Source organism: Schistocerca cancellata, chromosome 8, assembly GCF_023864275.1.
Source record: "Schistocerca cancellata isolate TAMUIC-IGC-003103 chromosome 8, iqSchCanc2.1, whole genome shotgun sequence".
In the NCBI taxonomy this organism is placed as follows: Eukaryota; Metazoa; Arthropoda; class Insecta; order Orthoptera; family Acrididae; genus Schistocerca; species Schistocerca cancellata.
The window spans coordinates 69,065,712-69,089,490 of record NC_064633.1 but is presented as its reverse complement, the minus strand read 5'-3'; the positions used below and the strand labels follow the sequence as shown (position 1 = coordinate 69,089,490).

The following is a 23,779-nucleotide window of genomic DNA, read 5'->3' as shown; positions in this document are numbered from 1 at the left end:
TAAGAAAGATTACAACGTTTACAGAGGCTCAATAGGCTAATGGAAGAGGAGGTGAAATCGCTAATATTGGTACCAAGTAACGAGACGCTCTGCAGTGGTTTGTGGAGTATTTAAACACATCTAGAAAGGTAACTGTTTACGGTAGATGATTGTCACGTGTGTGTTTGGAGCGTATTCTTGTGCTCTTGATGCTGCTGTTCATGAGACAGAAGAAAAAAAGGTGAAAGAAGTAAAAATTTTCCCATTACATCGTGGCGAAATTATTTAATGTCAATGGTGCGTTTCACCCTTATAGGATATCATCAGATTGTGTAAAAGTAGCTCGATACGTGACCCACCAGTCATAAAACCACATATAATGCAAAATAAACAAGGTAACTGGATACATAATCCATCCGTCATGAAATATTTAAACTGTGTAGTGGTCCTTAAGCATACCAGCCTGCTCCGGCGTGGCAGTGTAAGATGGGGCCACGCTTTCGAAACCGCGGTAGAAGCCGCACACGGCACAATGTCTGCATTGAAGGTCACACAGACATTACTGTGGCAAACTGAGATGCAGGTGCCGCGTATAGTGCGGCAAGAATCTGTCTCGTCACCAGGATCTGAACCAGCAAGTTTAGCACTATCGCACTTTAGTGACCTCGGTGGCAGAGATAGAAACCATTATCATACCACTTATGTACACATATTTCTTGTTCATGGGTGTAGCTACGGGGAAAAATGAAACGAATAAATACGTAATCCTACGATTTTAATATATTTATCCATAGTACAGAAATACGCCATTCTGTTACGGCGATGGGGTGCTGAGAGAAGCAGCGGCCCGTTCAGACGACCGGCCTGTACAGATTGGCCTTCATCTCCATGACGAGGACGCCGTCTGCACGCGAGCCCGGAGGCGCTGCCGGAGGAATGTCCATCTGCGAACAAAGACGGGACGGCGGTTCAAGGTCGGCGCAGTAATGGCCCAGCCGTGCAGCGCGAGGCAAAGACACGCCGAGGTCCCAGCTGCCGGCGCAGGCGCTAGCTGCCGCAATGGTGCTAGAACCAGACTATCTACACTGCTGGCCACTGTAACGGCAAAACAAAAAGAAACAGCAGATAACAGAATTTTACTTGTTGCATATACATTGCGTGAGAAAAGAACTGAAGCCCCCGGAAGGGCAGAGGGAAACGAAATGAAACCTCAGCGTATGACAGAGTAAGTGATGTTACTTCGATCATTACAAAATCGAGTCAGATTTTTACTCTACAGAATGAGGCCACTTACCAGTATGACGTTGGACCCCATGTGGCTAGGATACATGCTCAGACCCGGTTGGGAAGAGTGCCGTTAAGCCGTTGTATCCTCTCCTGAAGCAAACTGGTCCACACCTGTTTCGGCTGGTCCTCGGTGCCCAGGATAGTGGCGCTCGGACGGAGCTCGCGGCCGTGTTGGTTCGACGCGTGCTGTTCGGGACAGATCTGGGAATCTTGCTAGCCGCAGTAGTACATTAGCATCACAGGGACAATTCAGATATATGTGCTTTGTGTGGAAGAACTCAAGAGGACACACAATGTCTGTGACATTTCGTTGTGCCATCAGAACCCCATCAATAACTACCAGCCGTGATGGCTTCTCACACCGTGACACCAGGTGTAACACTGGTGCGCCTCTCCAAAACGTTGGAAGAATGGAACTGCTGTGCAGGTTAGTGATGGGGAGCTCATGAATGAGTCGTTCAAATGAACGCTTCCGTCCAGTGAAGTGTGAACTAACCACTCAATTGCAATGAACTGGTACTTCAAACTCTCCACAGATGGCACACTCCACACTCCACACTTTTTTCTAGTTCACTCACTCTCTTCCCCTCTCCCTCTCCCATTACATCGGCGCTACGTTACTCATCCTCCCTTCATTTCAGTCAACCTTCAGTCCTCCCTCTACTGCCTGTCGACGAATGGGGAACGATAGGTTTACGAGGGGTTGGGGAGGTGAGGGGCGAGGGGAAGGCAACGTCAGCTGCTTCCTACAGTGCTGACATCATTACCCGCGACTATTTGTGCAGTTAAACTTCGCGTCTACGGGTAGCCTACCGTTGGCAGCGCTTGCAGACAAACGAAGAGGCTGGCTGTGTGAGCACGCACAGCCAACATGAAAATAAAAGGTTTGTTAATAACACTGAAAGAGGGATTTTACCTGAAATCGTACCAATGACTAAAGGTGACAGTTTACGTTTTGAATCTGGAGGATTATTATTCCCAACAAAAATAAAATCTACTTCTGAATAATTACTTAACGTAGGTATATAGACTTTGTGACAGTGGTAAACATACTCATTCTATTTTGGATTAAATTTTAAAAAGAACATAAAATTGGACTGCATTTCGTTGGTAGCCCTAGTTTTCAGTCCATGAATACAACAAATAATGTTTCATTTGGCAGATAAAGACTTTTTTGGGCGCTTCATGAGAAAATGTCGAGCAAGATTAAATGTAATACCTTCTTTATGTGTGACAGGCTTCTCTGTTTATATTTCCCTTGTCCCCTTCGACCATGCTCTATCTACGTTAACTCAGACGCTGTAAGAGCGTAAAACGTTGCGTGCACGTTACTGCATAGTTCGGCCATCTGTTGGTAAAATTATGAAGTATTACGAAGCTTTATTGTACGAGCGGAGCGAAGCGAAGCGAGCGTAGCCGCGGCTGAGCGTCGAACTGGGCAACTTCGCCAGGCTTCCGTACTTCATGAATGAACTACTTCATTTGAACGCTTCACGGCAAAGAGTGAAATGAATGAAGTAGTTCACGGGAATGAACGAGTTCGACCCATCTCTAGTGCAGGTCACCACAGTACTCCAGGACGACCGCCAGCTGCGGCAGTGCAGAACCGTGACGCTCCAGCAGTTGTTTGCGTTGCTGCGTTAACGGCAGCCCACCCAAGGCCCAGTTGCTGCTAGTCTCCGACCAATAGTACGGCCTGACACAGAATGCTGCAGAAAGTTAGTTACTTGTCGGATGGCAGGGGCAGATGTGAAAGGTTTATGACGGCCTCGCTGCATAGTGCTGCGATCCTGCCTTGTCTTGGTCAGTGTCGGTCGAGCGGAACGTCGATTCCTGCACTCGAGCTCCCACGCAGACCAAAGTCAAACGTCGGGCGACCGCCACGTCTGAATGGTCCACCAGTCGGGGTATTGCACAGTTCGGTCAGACGGTCTACTGGAGACCTACAACGAGGCCCTTCCAAAACCCTGTAGGTACTGGTAACGCTGGCTTACGCGACTATGCGGCATCTACGTGTAGTTCACAGCGATTACTCTGCATCTGACGCTGTTAGTGCCCTTTATGTATCCTACCAAGCCTGGTAGCAATAAACACAAGCAACTATTCTCTGGTGGCCGTTCTACCGCTCACAGGGAGTTGCAGCGCCTAAACCAACGAGTGCGTAGTTACATTGACGTCTCACCGTTTCTTCTGGGTGATTCACTTCTTTGAGCATTCATCCTGGGTGATTCACTTTTTTGATCTGGCACCGTATATACTACATTAGCCCGCCAGGGTAGCCGAGCGCGCTAATGCGCTGCTTCCTGGACTCGGGTAGGCGCGCCGGCCCCGGATCGAATCCGCCTGGCTGATTAACGACGAGGGCCGGTGTGCCGGCCAGCGTGGATGTGGTTTTCAGGCGGTTTTCCACATCCCGCTAGGTGAATACCGAGCTGATCCCCACGTTCCGCCTCAGTTACACGCGTCGCAGACATTTGAAACACGTCCGCAGTATTTCACGATTTACTCTGGACGCAGACAGTTGGGGGGTACGGGGTGGCGGCAGGAAGGGCACCCGGCCACCCCTAACACTAACCCTGCCAAATCCGTTGTAACCACGCCGACCCTGCGATCGCTGCGGGACTATGGCGTAAGCGAAAGAAAGACTGTATATACTGCATTAGAAAGATTAGATGACAATATTGTAGCTGATTTTAGGACGTTCAGAGTGCGAAATTTAGCACACGGAGCTGCCTCTTCTCGCAGCAATACTTGCTCTAATACAGCTGGGCAACATTTTGTCTTACGTTATCTAGTTAAAAGACGACGTCATATAGACGTTGAAGATAGCCACCAGCGTTAAGGGCAAACGAAAGGCTGACGGTCGAGAAAACTTGAATTTTTTTAGGGAATTCGAATGTATATACATTGAAGAACTACTTTCCAAAAAACTATGCAGGAACTTCAAAAAGTAAGGATTCTATGAGCGTTTGAAGCCAAACATGCACGGCACGTTTCGGCGTTACAGAACCGGTTCCGCGCTTACGCCATCACCCCTCTTTATACCGATTTGAGTAAACCTCATGTGCTGGAGCGTTGTTTGAAAGGTTTTACTCAAAATCTGAACGAAAGTTTCAATAGTCTCATTTGGAGATACGCTCGAAAAATAACATCCAGCTGAAGCGAAACTGTCAACATTGTTTGAAATTTAACTGTATGTCTATTCAGTTTAGGTCATACTGCATTAATAAAAGTGGCAAATGGCCCTCGAATCAAAATCGGCGGTGAAATGCGTCGATCCTGCGAAGACAGAGACGCCAGCGGCGATGCGCTCAGCCACGAAAAGCCCTTTCAGAACGAAAAGGCGTGTCAGGTGAGAGTAGCAGAACGCGGCCATCCACTAGCCGGGCCGATAGTTACATGCGAAAGGATCAGGCTGATACGTGAATTTCATGTTTCAGACGACCACAACCGGCGTTACAGCGACAACCGTCGATATCCCGTAAGTTTCAAACTTTGCCCCTTTTTGTATGTAATGAATACTTGTCAACCATTAAACTCGTTTTTCTCAAAATCATGTTTTTCGGCATGGTTGTCGTCACCCACGCTACAATTTTCATCCGATTTTAACGACTTTTGGTCTCCCTTGAAGCACACTGAATCCTCTTCAGTTCTCGTAGCCGATTTTTTTCTGTTGATGTTAGTATTTTTTGCGGCCAAAAGAGGGGTCCAAAAATGGCTGTTTTTTCAGGTATCTATGATTACACCAATTTGTTTTAAATCCCTACCATGAAGTGAAATTACATCTTTAAGGATCAGGCTCATACGTTAATTTCGTGTTTCAGACAACCACAACCGGAGTTACAGCGACAACCGTCGATCTACCTCCTTTCAGAGATGCCTCGGGAAAAATCCCGGTTACACACTGAAGATGTTAATATTTTTCAATAAAAAATACCAATAACATTTTCAATGCATGCTTTATTCGTTGCAGCAAACCCCATTCGTCTACTACATTCCTAGTACAGAGAAAAAAATCCTGAATTTGAGCAATATTTTCATCCGTCACCCTGTCGTTCCCCCTTAAGCGGTCAGAAATGTAACGGCTGCTGCCCAAATAACCGACAGCGCGAGTCAGATGTGCCCGTGTTGTGTACTGAGTGCAGCTCGCAACATCACGCCAGGTGCTCGTCCCCTCTGACGATGATTTTTGAATGGCGTCTGTCCAGTGTTGTCGCTGGCCGTAGCTTAGCTCTGCCGGCGTGCCGCCCCCTTCGCTGCCGTGTCCGCGAAAGCCGCGGCTGCGGTCGCCGTGCAAACAGACAGCTTAGCTGTGTTTCAGGCGTCGCGGGCGCAGACAAGCCGTTTCCTGACCAGACGTGCGCTACGAGGCTGTAAAAACATGCGCTTCTGACAGGGGACCGCGCGAACCTCCCCTCACCGACGTCATTCCTGCTGACGGGGTGCGTAGACTGCGACTACGACTTCAGCATAGGTAAACTGGTACACACAACTCTCCGCCGTTTTCGAGATCGAGTGTGAAAATTTTAGGCGTGCTTATATGCCTTATATAGTTGCAAATATTCAAGCAGTCCGAGGTCGCTTACGCGGGAGGTCTCTGTATCGAATTTCGCGACAGGTTTTTTTTTTCATTCCCACTACAACAGATTCAATATGACCGTGTAAATTATCAATATTTAATGGCGCGGTATTTATCCTGAAAAAAGGGGAAAATCTTTCTTGTAAGGACGTTCGAAACAAAAAGAGGCACACCAGAACTTTCAAACAAATCATTTCATTCGTATAATTGTATGTACATTAGTGACGAGTATAATATGTACCCTATAAAACACTGCACGAATCAAGATTATACTGATCGTAGAAACACAATAACTGTTGCGACTTACAGCATGCGTGACGAAGGCCGAGTTTTTGCATCTGTATCGTTTTTTCAATGTGTCTATTGCAAAACAAACATGGTTTACATTCATAAACGGTTTTCGGTCATGACACAGTTTAGGGGCGTAGCACGCATATCCAATCATATCATCGAATATTGGTACAGATGACTGATGCTGCACGATTGATTGAATTTTTATGCAGTCTTCTCTAAAAGCTATTTTTCTATGATGCACACTCAATTTTGTATAGTTATTTATAAGGTTCAGAGGAATAAGTTATGACGGATTATTTTAATACTGCACGCTGGTAGGGTAACGTGGGAATACCGCTACCCAGATGCGATCCAGGGTCATCGGCCGTATGAAACTAACTGCTTAGGCGCTCAATTGCGGACGTCATGACTGCTACCGACCGTGTAAAGTGTGGTGTCACCGCCAGACACCACACTTGCTAGGTGGTAGCCTTTAAACCGGCAGCGGTCCGTTGGTATACGTCGGACCCGCGTGTCGCCACTATCAGTGATTGCAGACCGAGCGCCGCCACACGGCAGGTCTAGAGAGACGTCCTAGCACTCGCCCCAGTTGTACAGCCGACTTTGCTAGCGATGGTTCACTGACAAATTACGCTCTCATTTGCCGAGACGATAGTTAGCATAGCCTTCAGCTACGTCATTTGCTACGACCTAGCAACGCGCCATTATCATTTGCTATTTATCTTGTGATACATGTACCGTCAGACCGATGTTCACCAATTATGAATTAAAGTTAAGTATTCCAGTAGTTAATTACGTACTTTTCTTCCTACTATAAACTCCTATAACTGTTCCAGACCTCACGCCAGCCTGCGTGAGCTTAGACGCGTGCCTTTCGGCTACCAATCATAGTGGCCTGGCTGTCTTGCCAAGTCACAACATAAAGTATTATAAGCAGGCCTAATATCTTCAAACTCGATCTTCTGTAAACGTGTTGACAGTTACGTCTCCCTGTTTATACACAATCTTAAAAAAATAAAAAAGCCGACATGCAACGAAGGAATTATCCCAATTGGACGGAAATCAGCAGATACGACGTACACGTACAGACAAACAAATGATTACAATTTTTAAAAAATAGCATAATTTATTCAAGAGACAGAGCTTCGCAAACTGAACAAGTCTGTAAACGCGTTGGTTCACCTCAGGCCCCTTATGAAAGCACTTGTTTAGTTTGGCATTGGTTGATAGAGTTGTTTGATATACTCCTGGGTGATATCGTGTCAAATTCTGTCCAACTGGCGTCAAAATTCCGAGCTGGTTCGAGGGCCCTGGCCATAATGCTACTGACGGGAGAGATTCGGCGGGAGAGATTCGGCGTCTCTGCTGGCCAAGGAAGAGTTTGGGAAGCACGAAGACAAGCAGTAGAAACACGTGCCGTGTCCGGGCGGGCATTATCTTGCTGAAATGTCAGCCCAGGATGGCTTGCGATGAATGGCAACAAAACGTGGTGTATAATATCGCCCACGCTGTGCTGTAAAGCGTGCAGCGGATGACAACCAGAGGGGAGCTGCTATTTCTCTGTCCCCAGTTTTCTCACCTGGGGGCCGCCACGAAGCCCTCTCCTGTGCCAACCTCTCCATTTCACAGCAGCTCATGCACTACATCCTCAGTTATTTGCTGGATGTATTCTAAACTCTATCTACCTCTACAGTTTAGACCCTCTGCAGCTCCTTCTAGTATCATAGAACTTACTCCGTGATGCCTTAACAGACGCCCTGCCATCCCGTCCCCTCTTCTTGTCGGTGTTTTCCACACATTCCTTTCCTCGCCGACTCTCTGGAGAACCTCCTGACCTTATCAGTCCGCCTAATTTTCAGCATTCTTCTGCAGCGCCACGTCTCAAATTCTTCTGTTCTCTTCTGTTACGGTTTTCCCACAGCCCGTGTTTCACTGGCATACAGTGCTGTGCTCAGAACGTAGAGTCTCAGAAATTTCTTCCTCAAATTAAGACGTATCTGTGATACTAGTAGGCTTCCCATGGCCAGGAATGCTCTTTAAGCCACTGTCAGTTTGTTTTATATGTCCTCCTTGCTGCATCCGTCATGGATTATTCTACTGCCTAGGAAGCACAATTCCTTAACTTCGTGATCATCAATCCTGATGTTAAGTTCCTCGCTGTTCTGATTTCTGCTACTTCCCATTACTTTTGTCTTTCTTCGATTTACTCTCAAACCATTCTCTGTACTCGTTAAACTGTTCATTCCATTCAGCACATCCTGTGGCTCTTCACTTTCACTCAGGACAGCAATGTCAACAGCGATTCGTATCATTGGTGTCCTTTCATTTTGAATTTTAATTCCACTCTTGAGGTCTTCCACTCTTATTATTTCCTCTTGGTTCTTGTAGAGATTGTATGTTACCCCCTTTTCCTATAGACTACCGCTATTTTTGTCAGAATTTCGAACACCTTGTAACCTTCATTGACTAACGGTTGTCCGCAGCTCATGGTCGTGCGGTAGCGTTCTCGCTTCCCACGCCCGGGTTCCCGGGTTCGATTCCCAGCGGGTTCAGGGATTTTCTCTGCCTCGTGATGACTGGGGACTGATGACCATAGATGTTAAGTCCCATAGTGCTCAGAGCCATTTGAACCATTTGACTAACGCTTTTTACAGAACTTTTTCAAGAAGTGTCTCTCTGACGCCTTTGCCTTTCTGTTAGGGATTAAAGTCAAGCGCCGGCACGCCAGTGGGGAACGACAGGGAAGAGAAGGCTGTGAGGAGAAGGCAGCCAGTCGCACGCTCACTGGACCTTCCTCCAGGACGACAGAGCGACAGCATCAGCCCCTACGAGAAGAGGACGTAAGCGCCGTGCCCGTATGGTGACGGCCCACTTGGATGGCAGCTTCAATGTTGAGCGACTTGGATAGCAGCGTCAACGTTAGGCGCTTCGTCTGCAGCTCAGGACAGGCTTATATCAGTTAGAGATCAGCAGTCACTGCAAAGACTGATTATTTCGTATGTCGCTTTTGCTTCAGACACATCTGTGTAATTGCCGAAGTCAAGTATCTGTAATTGTCTTTTTGTAATAAAACTCATTAATACGAGTTGTTTGATTGTTTGTCTAGCGACCCGAATACGCAGGATTCCTAGACACTGCACTTTCCTAAAGCCAAACTGATCATCAGCTAACAGATCCTCAATTTTCTTTTCCATTCTTCCGTATATTTCTTGTCAGCAAGAGCTGTTATGCTGATTTTGTGATAGTTTTTGCTCTTGTCGGCTCTTGCAGTCTTCGGAAATGTAAATGCAGGTTCTCTAAATTTCCTCGGCAGCGATTCACGAAAAGAACGCCGCCTTTCCTCTAGAGACTCCCACCCGAGTTCCTGAAGCATTTACGTAACGCTCGCGTGATGATCAAACCTACCAGTAACAAATCTAGCAGCCCGCCTCTGAATTACTCCTATGTTCTTCCTCAATCCGACCTGATAGGGATCCCAAACGCTCGAGCAGTACTGAAGAATAGGTCGTATTAGTGTTTTATAAGCGGTCTCCTTTACAGATGAACCACATCTTCCCAAAATTCTACCAATGAATCGAAGACGACTATCCGCCTAACCCACAACTGCCATTACATGCTTGTCCCACTTCATATCGCTCTGCAATATTACGCCCAAATATTTAATCGACGTGACTGTGTCAAGCGCTACACTACTAATGGATTATTCAAACATTGCAGGATTCGTTTTCCTATTCATCCGCATTAATTTACATTTATCTATATTTAGAGTTAGCTGCCATTCTTTACACCAATCACAAATCCTGTCTAAGTCATCTTGTATGCTCCTACAGTCACTCAACGACGACACCTTCCCGTACACCACAGCATCATCAGCAAACAGCCGCACATTGCTATCCACCCTATCCAAAAGCTCATTTATGTAGATAGAACACAACAGCGGACCTACCACACTTCCCTGGGGCACTTCACTTCAGATGATACCCTCACCTCCGATGAACACTCACCACCGAGGACAACGTACTGGGTTCTATTAATTAAGAAGTCTTCGAGCCACTCACATACTTGGGAACCAATCCCATGTGCTCGTACCTTAGTTAGGAGTCTGCAATGGGGCACCGAGTCAAACGCTTTCCGGAAGTCAAGGAATATGGCATCCGTCTGATACCCTTCATCCCTGGTTCGCAAGATATCATGTGAAAAAAGGGCGAGTTGCGTTTCGCAGGAGCGATGCTTTCTAAAGCCGTGCCGACGCATGGACAGCAACTTCTCTGTCTCAAGGAAATTCACCCTTTCCACCTCTCCGCTCTCTGTCTCTCGCATTTAACACTGGAGTTTCCATTGAACTCTTAATGTCATTGCCCTTAGTTTTAATTTCATCGAAGGCTGTTTTGACTTTCCTGTATGCTGAATCCGTCCCTCCGAAAATCATTTCTTTTTCGATTTCTTCGCATTTTCATGCGCACATTTTGTCTTGGCTTCCCTGCACTTCCTATTTATTTGGTTCCTAAGTAACTTTTATTTCTGTACTCCTGAATTTCCCTGAACATTTTTGTACTTCCTTCTTTCGTCGATCAGCTGAAGCATTTCATATATTGTCCATGGTTTCTTCGCAGTTGTTTTCCTTGTACCTACGGTTTTCTTTCTAACTTTTGTGACTGCCGCCTTTAGAGATGTCCTTTCCCCTTCAACTGTACCGCGCGGAGTGGCCGCGCGGTCTTAGGCGCCATGTTACGGACTGCGCGGCCCCTCCCTCCGGAGGTTCGAGTCCTCCCTCGGGCGTGGATGTGTGTGTTGTTCTTAAGGTAAGTTAGATTAAGAAGTGTGTAAGTCTAGGGACCGATGACCTCAGCAGTTTGGTCCCTTAGGAATTCACACACACACATTTTCTTCAACTGTACTGCCTACTGAGCCGGCACGGTAGCTCACCGTGTACGGCCAGAGGGTTAGCTACCCTGTGTATTAAAAAAAAAAAAAAAACTGAGTGAACGGATCAACGAAGAACCTGAACGGGTGTCATCGGACGTCCACCCCGAACAAATTCAGCGAATAATATAGAACAGAATGAGATCAACTGAAAAAAAAAGAAACAGAGATACTCATTATCACAGTGTCTATAGCCACAGAGAATTCTAACGTATCTCTTCATTTCTTAGTACTTCCCTGTCCCACTTCTGAACGTTCTGATTCTTCCTGACTAGTCTCTTAAACTTCAGCCTATGTTTCATCATTACTAAATTGTGATCGTAGTACATCTGGTCCTGGGTACGCCTTAGAGTCCAGTATCTGATTTCGGAATCTCTGTCTGACCATGATGTAATCTAACTGAAATCTTCCCTTATCTCCTGGCCTTTTCCAGGTGTACCTCCTCCTCTCGTGATTCTTGAGCAGAGTATTCACTATTACTAGCTGAAATTTATTACAGAACTCAATTAGTCTCTCTCCTCTCTCATTCCTTGTCCCAAGCCCATATTCTCTCGTAACCTTTCCTTCTGCTCCTTCCCCTACAACTGCAATCCAGTCATCCTTGACTATTAGATTTTCGTCTCCCTTTACGTACTGTATTATCCTTTCAGTATGCTCATATACCTTCTCTACCTCTTCAACTTCAGCTTGCGACGTCGGCAGGTATACCTGAACTATCGTTGGCGATGTTGGTTTGCTGTCGATTCTGACAAAAACAACCCTATCACTGAACTGTTCACGCTAACACAGTCCCTGCTCTGCCTTCCAGTTCATAACGAATCCTTCTCCCGTTATACTAATTTCTGCTGCTGTTGATATTACCCTATATTTATCTGCCCGGAAATCTTTGTCTTCTTTTCATTTCACTTCACTGACCCTCACTATATTTAGATTGAGCCTTAGCATTTCTCTTTCCAGATTTTCTAGCTTCCCTACCATGTTCAAGCTTCTGACATTCCATGCCCCGACTCGTAGGGCGTTATCCTTTCGTTGGTTATTCGATCTTTTTCTCATGGTCACCTCCCCCTCCCGGAGTCCCCTACCAGAGGTCCGAACGAGGAAGCATTCCAGAATTTTTTGCCAATGGAGAGATCATCATGACACTTTTTCAATTACAGGCGACAAATCCTGTGAATACACATTGTATCTTTAATGCAGTGGTTTCAATTGCCTTTTGCATCCTCATGGTGTTGATAATTGTTGATTCTTCCGCTTTTGGGGGTAGTCTCCCACCCCAAAGGCAAGAGAGTGCCCTGAAACTCTATCCGCTCCTGCGCCCTCTTTAACGAGGTAATTGGATGAATGAGGGTGACTTAATATGCAGGAAGTCTTCGCCGCCATTGTTGATTTTTATCCAAAATTGAGGCAGTAGTGTGTTTCGCAACCGGGACCGAGGACGTTTTGATTACTAATGAAAACGCTACGGCCTTTTTTGTTTTACTTGAACCCTAATTTCACACTTAAAGGGAGCGGTTGCCTTACTTCATTTATTTTTTATTTATTTTTTTAAGGAATGTTCCCTTCCTGGCGCCGAAAGTGAGGGATAGGGGCAAAGTGAGCAGGGGTCGCAACCTGAAGCCTGGCCACCATGTCCCGTTCCCTCTGCCCAGGACACAAAAGTGTAAGGAACCGGAAGCGGTGGTACAAAGAACATCAGTGATATCCCTGGACCACGGGTTATCTTTCTATGAAATGAAATGACACCACAGACCATAACTTCTGGTTGTCAGGCCGCATGGCGGACGACAGCGGTGTTGGTATTCCGCTTCTGTCCGGGAAGACTCCAGACACCTCTTCAACCTAGAATGTCATGGACTGCAGTCGATTTGTCTTCAGTCAAGAGCGCCGCTCCGGTTTGAGCACCAATGAGCAACGAAATCGTGTCTGGAGACGCCACAGGCGATAGTGGGATACCAACCCGACTGCTTGTCTTCGTGCTTGCCAAACCCATCTTTTGTCAGTTAGGTCGTCGGATCTCTCCCCAGTTGAGGTGGCCCTCCATCCAGCTCGGGAATTTGACGGCACCAATTGGACAGAATTCTGACGCGATATCCCTCAAGACGTCATGCAACAACTGTGCCAATGAGTTCCAGGGCGAACAAGTGCTTTCATAAGGGCCAGAGGTGGTCGAACATGTTACTGACTCGCTCAATTTGTCAGGCTCTTTCTCTTGAATAAATTATCCAGTGTTTCTGAAATCGTAATCACATGTTGGTCTGCAAATCAACGTCAGATCTACCGATTTTCATCTCATTCGGATATTTCCTTCATGCTGTGTCTTTTTGTTTTTGTCTTAGAGTGTTTCTTGAAATTGTAGACGTGCCCTAGACAACCTGTCGATATGCGTCAAATCGGTGAAGGAAAGTTCGTACAGTCCCCTTGTGTCCGTCCTCTCAGTTGCTTGTCGCGGGGGGGACTGACGTCCTGAATGACATTGAGTACAGTCTTCCATTACCGCTCGATTCCATATCAGCAGGACAGTCAGTCAGAGATCCCAACCAAAGCGAGCTGCACCGGGGAGATGAATTGCACTAACTCACCAGCACATCAGCGCATATGTGTATTCTTACACGAGGTGTAAGACAGTCTCCTCAGAAACACTGAAATGCAGCTTCTGGACGAGGAACCTGCTGCGTTAACTTTCCTTACATATAGAATGTAATTGGCATTACTCCCACCTGGTTTGTGCGATTGCAGTGAAATTGTAAACATTGTCACATATTATGTCAATATTATGAATTTAATTTCAGATTTTGTTTCTAGCTGAATAGATCTGATTTATAAATAATAGATTTATTTGCTTGAGTAATAAGACTATGATTAGTCTTAGTAGTGAATGAATAATAAAGTATAGTTCCCAGATGCAAATTTGGCGTTTGTTGCAAGGTGCCTTCACCGTGTCGCAGTTTTGCTGGCCAGCTGTGCAGTAGCTGGGTGCGGCTGTGGCGGGGTTTGTGTGTCTCACCGTGAGCTGGTAGCCGCGGTCGGCCCGCAGGCGGAAGGCCCCGACGCGGCGGTCGCCGTAGGGCCCCGCCAGGCTGAGGGGGCGCCCGCCCACCACCTGCGACGCCTCCACTGCCTCCTCTGGCGGCGGCGGGGGCGGCCTGTACCACCTGCAACACGCCGGCGGGGGAGCTGCCCTCAGTATGGCAAACGACCTGTTCCACTGTCACCAGCAACGAGTTAACTTTCAGCAGCGTCTATCGACTTTTTTATCTGGAGGCACTCTTACATTTCGGGTCGACTGTTCCATTGCTGGAAAACTCAGAGGACATGGGGAGATTGAGACGAGAGTCACAGTGGCATCATGAACTTTCTTATAGGGCGCTGGGAAAGTTTATACTTGCTGTCTGATCTCGTTAAATGACCACCCAGCTTACAACTTCCTGTCAGGACTGTGACACAGGTATCAGCTTCCTACGTACTTGCAGCAGTACTAATTAACACTAGTAGTTCGCTTAATCACTGTGATTGAGATTAAACTACTAGTGAAAATTAAGGACGCGTCTGCATAGAGCTCTACAGATGTGCTATGTGATCAAGAGTATCTGGGTGCCTGTAGATAATGGGGATTTGACCACCAGATGTCACGAGAGGGGCGTGTCAGTATGAAAGGAGACAGCCACTGGATAAGCAGTAACAACACAATAGGTTTGCCTTTCGAGCATGGACTAGACACTAGAAGACACCCGAGTAACAAATCCGTCAATGGTACTGCAACCCTTCTAAAGCTGCACAAGTTGATTACTCGTTATGTGATTGTGAAGGGAAAATGTGAAGGAACAATCACGGTCAAAGCTAAGCCACACAGACCTCAAGCAATAGCGGTCAAGGAGAGCCGATCATTGCTGGGGGGGGGGGGGGAGGGGGAGGGCTGTAAAAAATCGAATGAATTGAGCCGAATGAATCACTCGTGAGTTGCAAAGTGCTGCCAGCGCTCCAGATTGTACAATTACTGTGCGTAAGAAGTTACACAGAATGGGGTACAATGGTCGGGCAGGTCCTCATGAGCCACACATTTCTGTGCTAATACGATGCTTGAACTGGTATAGAGAGCGACAGTGATGGATCGTACTTTACCCTGTGGCAGTCCTATAGAACGGTTTGGGTTTCGTGGATGGCTGGACAAAGCTATCTGCCATCACGTGTAGTGCCAGCAATGAAGGGCAGTTGAGGTGCTGTTGCAATATAGGGGTGGTTCTCGTGGTTAGGGTATAGGCCTCTTACTGTGTGCAGTGTTACGTGGCTTTATGCTTAATTATAGACTTACTATTTTGTTAGTTAATTTGTTTTCACCACGTAACGCCCGCGGTTTACGTCCTTCTTCGTTGCTGAGCGATGTATCACGTTTCGTTCTGACGCCGCAACTCTTCCTTTCCTATATCTTTACTACTTTTTATCTGTATAAACGATGAACTGTTGGTTTCGCCGTTTAACAAACTTTTTAATAACTGTGGGAGTATTACAGGCATCGGGTCACACCTAATGTGTCATCCGCCTATAGGTTTTACATGAACCTTGCAAGACTCGATCGATCTGTTTACCAAGAGAAAGCAGAATATCTCTTCCTTTGACGTTGTCCAACAACGACCTAGGAAGCTCGAAGCCCTCGCGGCCGAGGCTCTTCCACGGCTCACGGTAGCTTGCAGCATTCGTTTTATTCCTTGCCCACTTGCCGCTACGTCGAACTTTCGTGGTCATCATTGGACAACGTCTTCCACGTTATCTGCAACATAAATAAACTTTCTTCCAACAGTGTTTCTGAAAACCCAAAAACAAACTTAAAGAACATAATAATAATAACTGTTCTTACAATTATTCGTATAAGTCTTGGTCGCTTTAATGAGGGGTGGGACAGGCCTAAGCCTTGTGACACCACATGTGCTTGACAAAATGCTAAATGAGGGAGAAAATGAACACTTCTTACGTCACTCTGTCCTGCGTAGAGTAGGGGAACAGTCAAGAGACGGTGGTCGACTGTGTCAGCGTGACAGCGCAGCCTGTTGGAAAGCAGCGTCTGTGAGGCAATCGTTTATGGACAACAGCTTTCCTGAAATAGACTGGATTGTCTAGAGTTCCATCCTGAACGGTGTGGAACACCTTTGGGATGAGTTAGACGTCGGTGTCCTTGGTCCTACGTGACTGCCCTCCTCGGATTCGGCTCTCGTGAAAGAATGGGCTGCGATTTCTCCATAGGCCTTCAGGCAGGTCACTGAAAGTGTCTGCAGCAGACTTAAGGCCGTCACAAAAGCAAAGGGTTGACACTCCCCATACTAATGTCCACCAATAAGCGTCCGGACACGTTTGACCAGATACGGTAGTATATATTTAATAAAGTCCTCAATTACAGACACAATAAGCCACTACTATTTCAGCAGTGAAATGAGTAGCAAAGCGTGCTTAAACTGCTCGACTTTGGAAATTACTGGACTAACGGTTCCTGCTCGGTAAACAGTAGAAAATCACAGACTATCAGTGTTTAAATACACAAGACGACGAAGGCCTGCGAGAGAGAGATTCTACCAAATAATCATCCAATAGAAACATAACATTTAGTGTTACCTGAGCGACAGCATATGTGGCTTTGTCGTTAGCCGGTGGCCAAAAGTTATAGTAATAACATTTATTAATCAAGTTGTCGCGAACAGCCAGCAACCAGATGCTCAAGAAGTTTGTTCGTAGGAAGCCGGCATTCTTCCTCAAATTTCTGAGTCTTCAGCATCCAGGAACAGAATGCCGCCTAAGCTGTTGGTCTATCTGGCCTGGGGGCGCACTGTAGCTATCGCTGTTCGTTTCCTCATGGAGGTCCATAAAATGAGAACCACAGTTCGCCTTAGATGTTATTTGAAAACTCTGCGTACATAAAAAACAACCAAGCAAAGTGGCACCTTTTTATTGGCAACAGCTTCAGATAAGTATTTGCTTTTAAAGGATGTCGCCGTCTTGCCGATATTAGTAACTTTTTAATGCAACCAGATATCGCCTCACAAAAATGAGGGAAAAATACCCCTGTGCCTATGTGTTATCGTCTATTTAATATCTCTCGGCCACCCTCGCACCACACAAAAACTGATGTCCAAATTTTTACACATTAAATACTGAAGTTTCTCCATAATTTCTAACTTCATGTGTGAGCTTGTGAGACTCGAGCTTCCAGGAACGCTGCTACAGCTTGCCACCTACGCTGTTGGTCCGTGGAGCCTGGGTACTGGGTGCTGTTACAGGCGTAACCAGTTAACCTGCGATTGCCGAAAGAATCCATCTCCCATGTATGAAACAACTTCAAACATCTGATTACCTTATAAATTAGTTAATGTGATAAGTATTTGACGTCAGTCATATAATGGGGAAAAAGTTCAGAAAATGTTTCAAATTATGTTCAAAGTTTGTTGGAAGTCGCTAAGTGTTGTCACTCTGAAATACTGGACGAGTGTGCTTTGCCCTACTTTGCAAGCAAAAGCTAGTTTTTCACTCGTCTCAATGTTTATGACGTCATATCCCCTTAAATATGTGTCGTACAGTGACATAATTTTGTAGGTACATTCTATGGTACACGTGCATACTGTCTGGAAAATATGTAACGAATAGAATTATTAATAAAGAAGTAATAAATTATAACGTTGTGCCTGATGTTGAATTTTTACTCAATGAACAACGAAAATGTGATGAGCAGTAAACTTTGTTCCTTTTATTATTTTGCGCTGAGTGTCAGTGAGAAAAAGTTTCGTAAGGATTTGAAACTATTTATAACGTTTGTTAAACAGGTAAGTGCTGTCATCATCAAATTCTATATGACTATAGTCAGGATAATTTGAATTCCATTTTAAGCAGAAGCTAGTTCTTCGCGCATCTATTGTTTATGACGCCAATCTTCTGAACCATGTGTCGTATAATGTTGTATTCAGTATCTCAGATGCCTTTTTTGGGCAGCTGCGCTGGTAATTGTCTGTAATTAGTTAGGAAAAGCACGGAACGTCTGTTCAGACATACGAAGGAAGTGCGAACCTGACAGTTACTTTCCAGCCAAGAAGAACCCTTTGTTTATCGCAGACTATATTCCGTCGACATATAGGGACATGCTGATTTACTGCAAGTATACAGACAATAACGAGTCTAATGTTAGAGCCATTGTCACCAGCAAACGTTTCTCAAAACAATTTGCATTCTGTAGTTGCTACATAGTGTGGTGTCACCGCCAGACACCACACTTACTAGGTGGTAGCCTTTAAATCGTCCGCGGTCCGTTAGTATACGTCGGACCCGCGTGTCGCCACTATCAGTGATTGCAGACCGAGCGCCGCCACACGGCAGGTCTAGTCTAGAGAGACTCCCTAGCACTCGCCCCAGTTGGACAGCCGACTTTGCTAGCTATGGTTCACTGACTACATACGCTCTCATTTGCAGAGACGACAGTTTAGCACAGCCTTCAGCTACATCATTTGCTACGCCCTAGCAAGGCGCCATATTCAGTTACTATTCTGAACAGATAATATTGTGAATCATGTACCGTCAAGAGCGACGTTCTTCATTAATGGATTAAAGTTAAGTGTCAAACTAATTACGTCCGCTTTCTGAATTCTAATTCCTTGTCATGTTCCAGACCACCACGTCAGCAGAGTCCTTCCCTCCTCACGCCAGCTGGCGTGAGCTAAAACGCGTGCATTTCGGCCCCCCCTAGTAACACGGTGTTGGCTCTTCTGCCAATACAACACATAGTATACGTGTACCGTGAACAATATCTTTCTACAATTTTGCCTCCCGACTGGTTGTATGTATTTCAAGTATTTATAAACAATGCACAAGTTGGATTTTTTTGTATGTTGACCATAAAGACGTGCAAGGATGGAGAGAAGCCCTAGCTTTCTGCGACAGGGAATATCGGTCAGGAAACGACGGATTCGAAAGTAACAGAAGTCCGTCGTTGTGGGATAGCTCTGCCAGACGAGTGCGCAGCATGAGAATCGTTCTTTTCGAGGTAATCAAGCTATTTATTTATGATTGCTAACATTGTATCGTAGACAACTCTACCAGCATACAGGCACACATCAAGGGGTTTAACAGCAAGCATCAAGAAAACGTACTGCAAACGGCGTGATGAATTCATTCTAATTACATCGCTTCTAACAGTCTATATTTACAAACTAAAGTGGACGGTCTAACAGCTCTAGTAAAATGGGAATTATTGTTGTTTTTGCTGTTGTTATCTTCATTCCGAAAACTGTTGAAACAGGTGTCCACGAAATGTAGCTTGTGCAACTCTCTTCTCTGCATAACCACAGTCTACAGCTAAGTAGGTCTTCCTCTAAAATCCACTCCAACACACGCACTCACTCTTCCATTACCGGTCTGACAATTCCTTGATGCTAGTCAGCATTTCATATCCTCTTTGGCCATCAGCTATTTCACTGCCCAAATAGTAAAGCTCATCTGCTGATCGTCTCATTTCCCAATCAGCATCGCATGATTTAAGTAGATAACCCTCCATTACCCTTGTTTTAGTTTTGTTATTGTTTAACACTCTTTTTCAAGAGACCATAAATTCCATTCAAACGTTTATGATACTATGAGGGATTAACGCTTCCTATTGCAGTTAACCGCTTTTTAAACGCACTTTTCCCCACACATGGGATGCCAAGTGTAACAGCATCAAAGCAGACAGGGGAATGAATGTGCGAAATATCGTCTGCACAATATGTACACGGGGATGCTCAATGACGCTACGTGTGATTCATGGATGGAAGTCCAGTGCGTCCGCCCCCACTTTTCGTAGCTGAATTGTAGCCAAATTGTTTATCTTCAGTCTCGTAGACGTACTCCCAATTGGTTTCTTCTCCGTCTTTCGCGTGCTCTGTAAACAGTGCAAAATAATGTGGCTAGAGGGTAGGTTTAAATGCTAAGCTTAACGAGACTCGTAAAATATTAAGATTCCAACTAATTTTGTTTTATTAGTCCAATCGCAAAATTAATAAAGCGATTTCTAGAGCCAATCCCTAGTTAATAGTCGTAACAAGATTCCCGGTCATCAATCATTAGTTATCGAGCACCGCAAAAGTCACAAAAATGCTCCACACGATCTTAGAATACACATGAGATCGCACGAATATGTTTCCGAGGCAGCTTTAATAGTTAATTCCGTCTTTACGCGGAGTTACACTTCACACACTAATTCACTTGTTGCCACCTCGAAAACCGATGGTAGACTGCCTTGGATTAACACAGCATTGCACAAGTACGTCATCCGAGGCAGCTTTTTTTAACAAACTCTTCCGTCTTTACATGAGATCAGAATTTATACACGGACTCCTCATACCCCCTCGGAAACCAATCGCAGACTATTGGCACCTGCCCTGCCGTGGCGCACTTATTACTGGTCCATCAATAAGGACCGACAGGAACTAAAATTCGTAATTAACATTACTTGGCGAACTGAGTAACATTGAAATTATTATTAACAAGTTATCAGTGCACGTTACGTCATCAGCATGGTGGAGCTGTATATTAATATTTACACAGTAAAAATAAATAGAATATTCGGTTCTTGGCGTCCAGCGTTGCAGACACTAGCTCCAGTAATGATGCGGCTCTCTTTCGCCCGGCTGTTCTCGCGCTATGCGGCCATCTGGCGCTTCGTTCGATGAGTGTGCCACATGATGCTACCTACTGTCTAGCCTCCCGTAACAGTCTTCCTACACTGTGCATCAAAACAAAGCAAAAAAACAAAAAAGGTAATAAAAGTGGGCAGCTAAGTGCCATAAACGCCGCATGTTCTTCCAAATTCTTTGCCATCTTTGACAGAATAACGATCCTGTAGGCAAACCGCAATCCTTTTGTTTCTTCTCTCTGAACTTTAATTCTCTTTCTAAATTTCTCCTCAGCTTGCTTTACTGCTTGCTCATTGTACAGAACGAACAACATCTGGCCAGCCGCTGTGACCGAGCGGTTGTAGGCACTTCAGTCCGCACCGCGCTGCTGCTACGGTCGCAGGTTCGAATCCTGTCTCGGGTATGGTTGTGTGTGATGTCCTTAGGTTAGTTAGGTTTAAGCAGTTCTAATTCTAGGGGACTGATGACCTCAGATGTTATGTCCCATAGTGCTCAGAGCCATTTGAACCAGTTTTTGAATAACATGTGGGTAGGTTACAGCCCCGTCTCACTCCCTTCTCATCTACATTTCCCCTTGCATGTCCTTCGCCTCTTACCACTGCAGTCTGGTTTCCGCACAAGTTTTAAGAAACGTTTTTAACTATGTATTTTATCGCTGCTACCTTCAGAATTTCAAAGAGTGTTCTCAACATTGTCAAAACTTGTGACTATATCTACAAATGCTATAAACACACGTTTGCCTTTCTTCAGCCTAGGGTATGTAGTAGATTCAGTATTGCCTCGCGTGTTCCTACATTGATCCAAAATCCACACTGAATTTCCCTGAGGTCGCTTCCACCAGATTGTCCATTCTTCTGTAAATGATTCTTGTCAATATTTTGCAACGATGGCTTATTAAACAGTTGGTTCTGTTGTATTCACACCTACCAGCAACTTCCTTCTTTGGAATTGGAATTATGGCATTCTTCTTGAGGTCTGAGGGAGCGAGGTGCCGGGGCAAGCAGTGTATTTTACACTAAATTCTTCTAGAATCTACATATGTAAATGATGCTCTAAGCCCCCCCCCCCCTATTCTAACTCCGACTTTTGCTGTTGCACAAGGATTTAAAAAAATACGCGAACTGACTCTAATCAACCCTGCCAGTGGAGTAGAAGAGAGTTTGGCACCTGCAATAATTTAATTTGATAAATAAGTTAAATAAACGAAGGTTTCATTAACATAGTGAGGAATGATAGGGTTGCTCTACCGATTAACAGAATGAAAGTTCTGTCCAAAATAACAATATGATTTATTAAGACTAAACACAAAATAATAAACAAAAATACATGAAAAATTTACAATACATCAAATTGGCTCAAATTGGATACTCAAACAAACGCTGTGAATGTGAAGTTGTCCCTAAACTAGATTGTGAGGATTATGACGAAGTGGTATGTGCAGCCAATTCCTTGCAACTCAAATCTTAGACAAAACACGTAGCCAACCCAACATTTATTGCTGCTACCCAAGACAGAACAAAGTTAGAAAAAGACGAACAGGCGCGCTCTGCTGAGCTCTGATTATCACCTAGGAAAATCCCTGTCTGCCAGTGCTGCGGACATACCTTACCAAACTGTCTTCTTAACTGCCAGAACACGATCTGGCGTACTGGAGGCGATGTCTGGTTGCTTCGACGTCCTCGACCGAAAGGCGAGAGCCGACTACCCACAAGAGGACCCGTACAAAACCGAACACAGAACATTCCCGCCCCCACGACAGTGGCCGTGGTTAACCGTTCCAATCAGCAACTCGAAAACCGGCGGAAAATTCCACTCCATTGCCGGAACACTACCATTCCACCAATGGAGATTCTTGGCGCCAATTTCTGCGCCGATTTTGCTACGTCACGGAGCTATGCCCTGAGTAAGCCAATCACAGTTACGATTTTGCAGAAAGCGCGGGAATTTGCCCGCCACAACTGCCTGGATACACAAGTCATTCCCACGCCTCGCTGGTAGCCCGCCAGAAAGTGTTTTCGCTAAGTTTCTGCGAAAAAACGGAACCCCTAGCCCAGCCGCTACTTCAGGCCGCTGCGGGCGTGCCTCTTGACAATGTCGGCGTCTGGAAAGCATTCACTCGACTCTCTCACACCCGTCGGCTTACCCTTTCAAAGTCAGCAGAGCCCGCCTGTCACCGGACCACCCGGGTGACGAGAGACGCTGCGTGGGAAGTCCGCGTGTGAAGGAATAGCAACTTTCCACCGCATGCAATGAGAGAGGAGAATCGTAAGATAGAAATATGAGAGGGGGCTCATGCCACCTCTCATAGCCCCTACGCCATTTTAGATTGTAATTGGTGAGCAGTTGGCTCACTTAGGAGCAATGTAGTGAGTCAATCGCCCAAGAACAATCTCGCAAACTGGCTGCACAAGCCGCACTCTACAAAGAAAATCATTGCAACTGAAAAATGCAGCTCATAGAGGGAGGATTATTTATGATGTAGCCAACTTCACCTTCTTAATATGGAACACTAACACTCACATCACACATCCATACCCAGGGAGCCCCTTCCAAACACCGATTCACACAGACATTCACTCTCTAAATATGGCCCGGGCATGTGAGCCAAATATGGAGCAATTTATTCTTTACAATCAGAGTTGGAGTGCTCCGCAATTAAATGCCAAAGATGTTACAACAATTTTAATCATTAAACTAACCTGAACTCACTCACACATGATACTATTTAAGTTAACAATCTCTTTGTGAGCTTTCAGAATCTAATTACAACCTCCGATTCATTCTGTCTCCCTGCAGCAAGAATAACCTTTACAAAATGTTCCCTGAACTGATGGTCCATTCACAATGACAGTGGTGGTGTCTGCTTCAGTTTATGGGGACTTCAGGCACACTGTTTGCATACACACAACAATAAATACAAGATACAAAAAAAACATGGTGTGGAGAACAATACAGTAATTTGTAATAAGAATTACAGTGTAAAACAAACACATACAAGGTATCACATACATTACAAAAACAACACTAGAGAAAGAAATTTAAGAAAAAAGCAAGGTTCATGGGGCATCAAGTTGTG

General features: G+C 45.4%; 1 protein-coding gene across 1 annotated transcript in view; it reads right to left on the bottom strand.

Annotated features, from left to right (window-relative positions):
• Nucleotides 1-737: 737 nt before the first annotated feature.
• Nucleotides 738-23,779, bottom strand: part of LOC126095357 (uncharacterized) — a 191,615-nt gene continuing 168,573 nt past the window's right edge. Inside the window, exons 4-5 of the mRNA XM_049910164.1 lie at nucleotides 14,067-14,214; nucleotides 738-923 (exon numbers count right to left, since the gene is read on the bottom strand). Coding sequence (XP_049766121.1) covers nucleotides 831-923; nucleotides 14,067-14,214 — 241 coding nt within the window. The 3' untranslated portion in view covers nucleotides 738-830. The remainder of the gene's footprint in view (nucleotides 924-14,066; nucleotides 14,215-23,779) is intronic.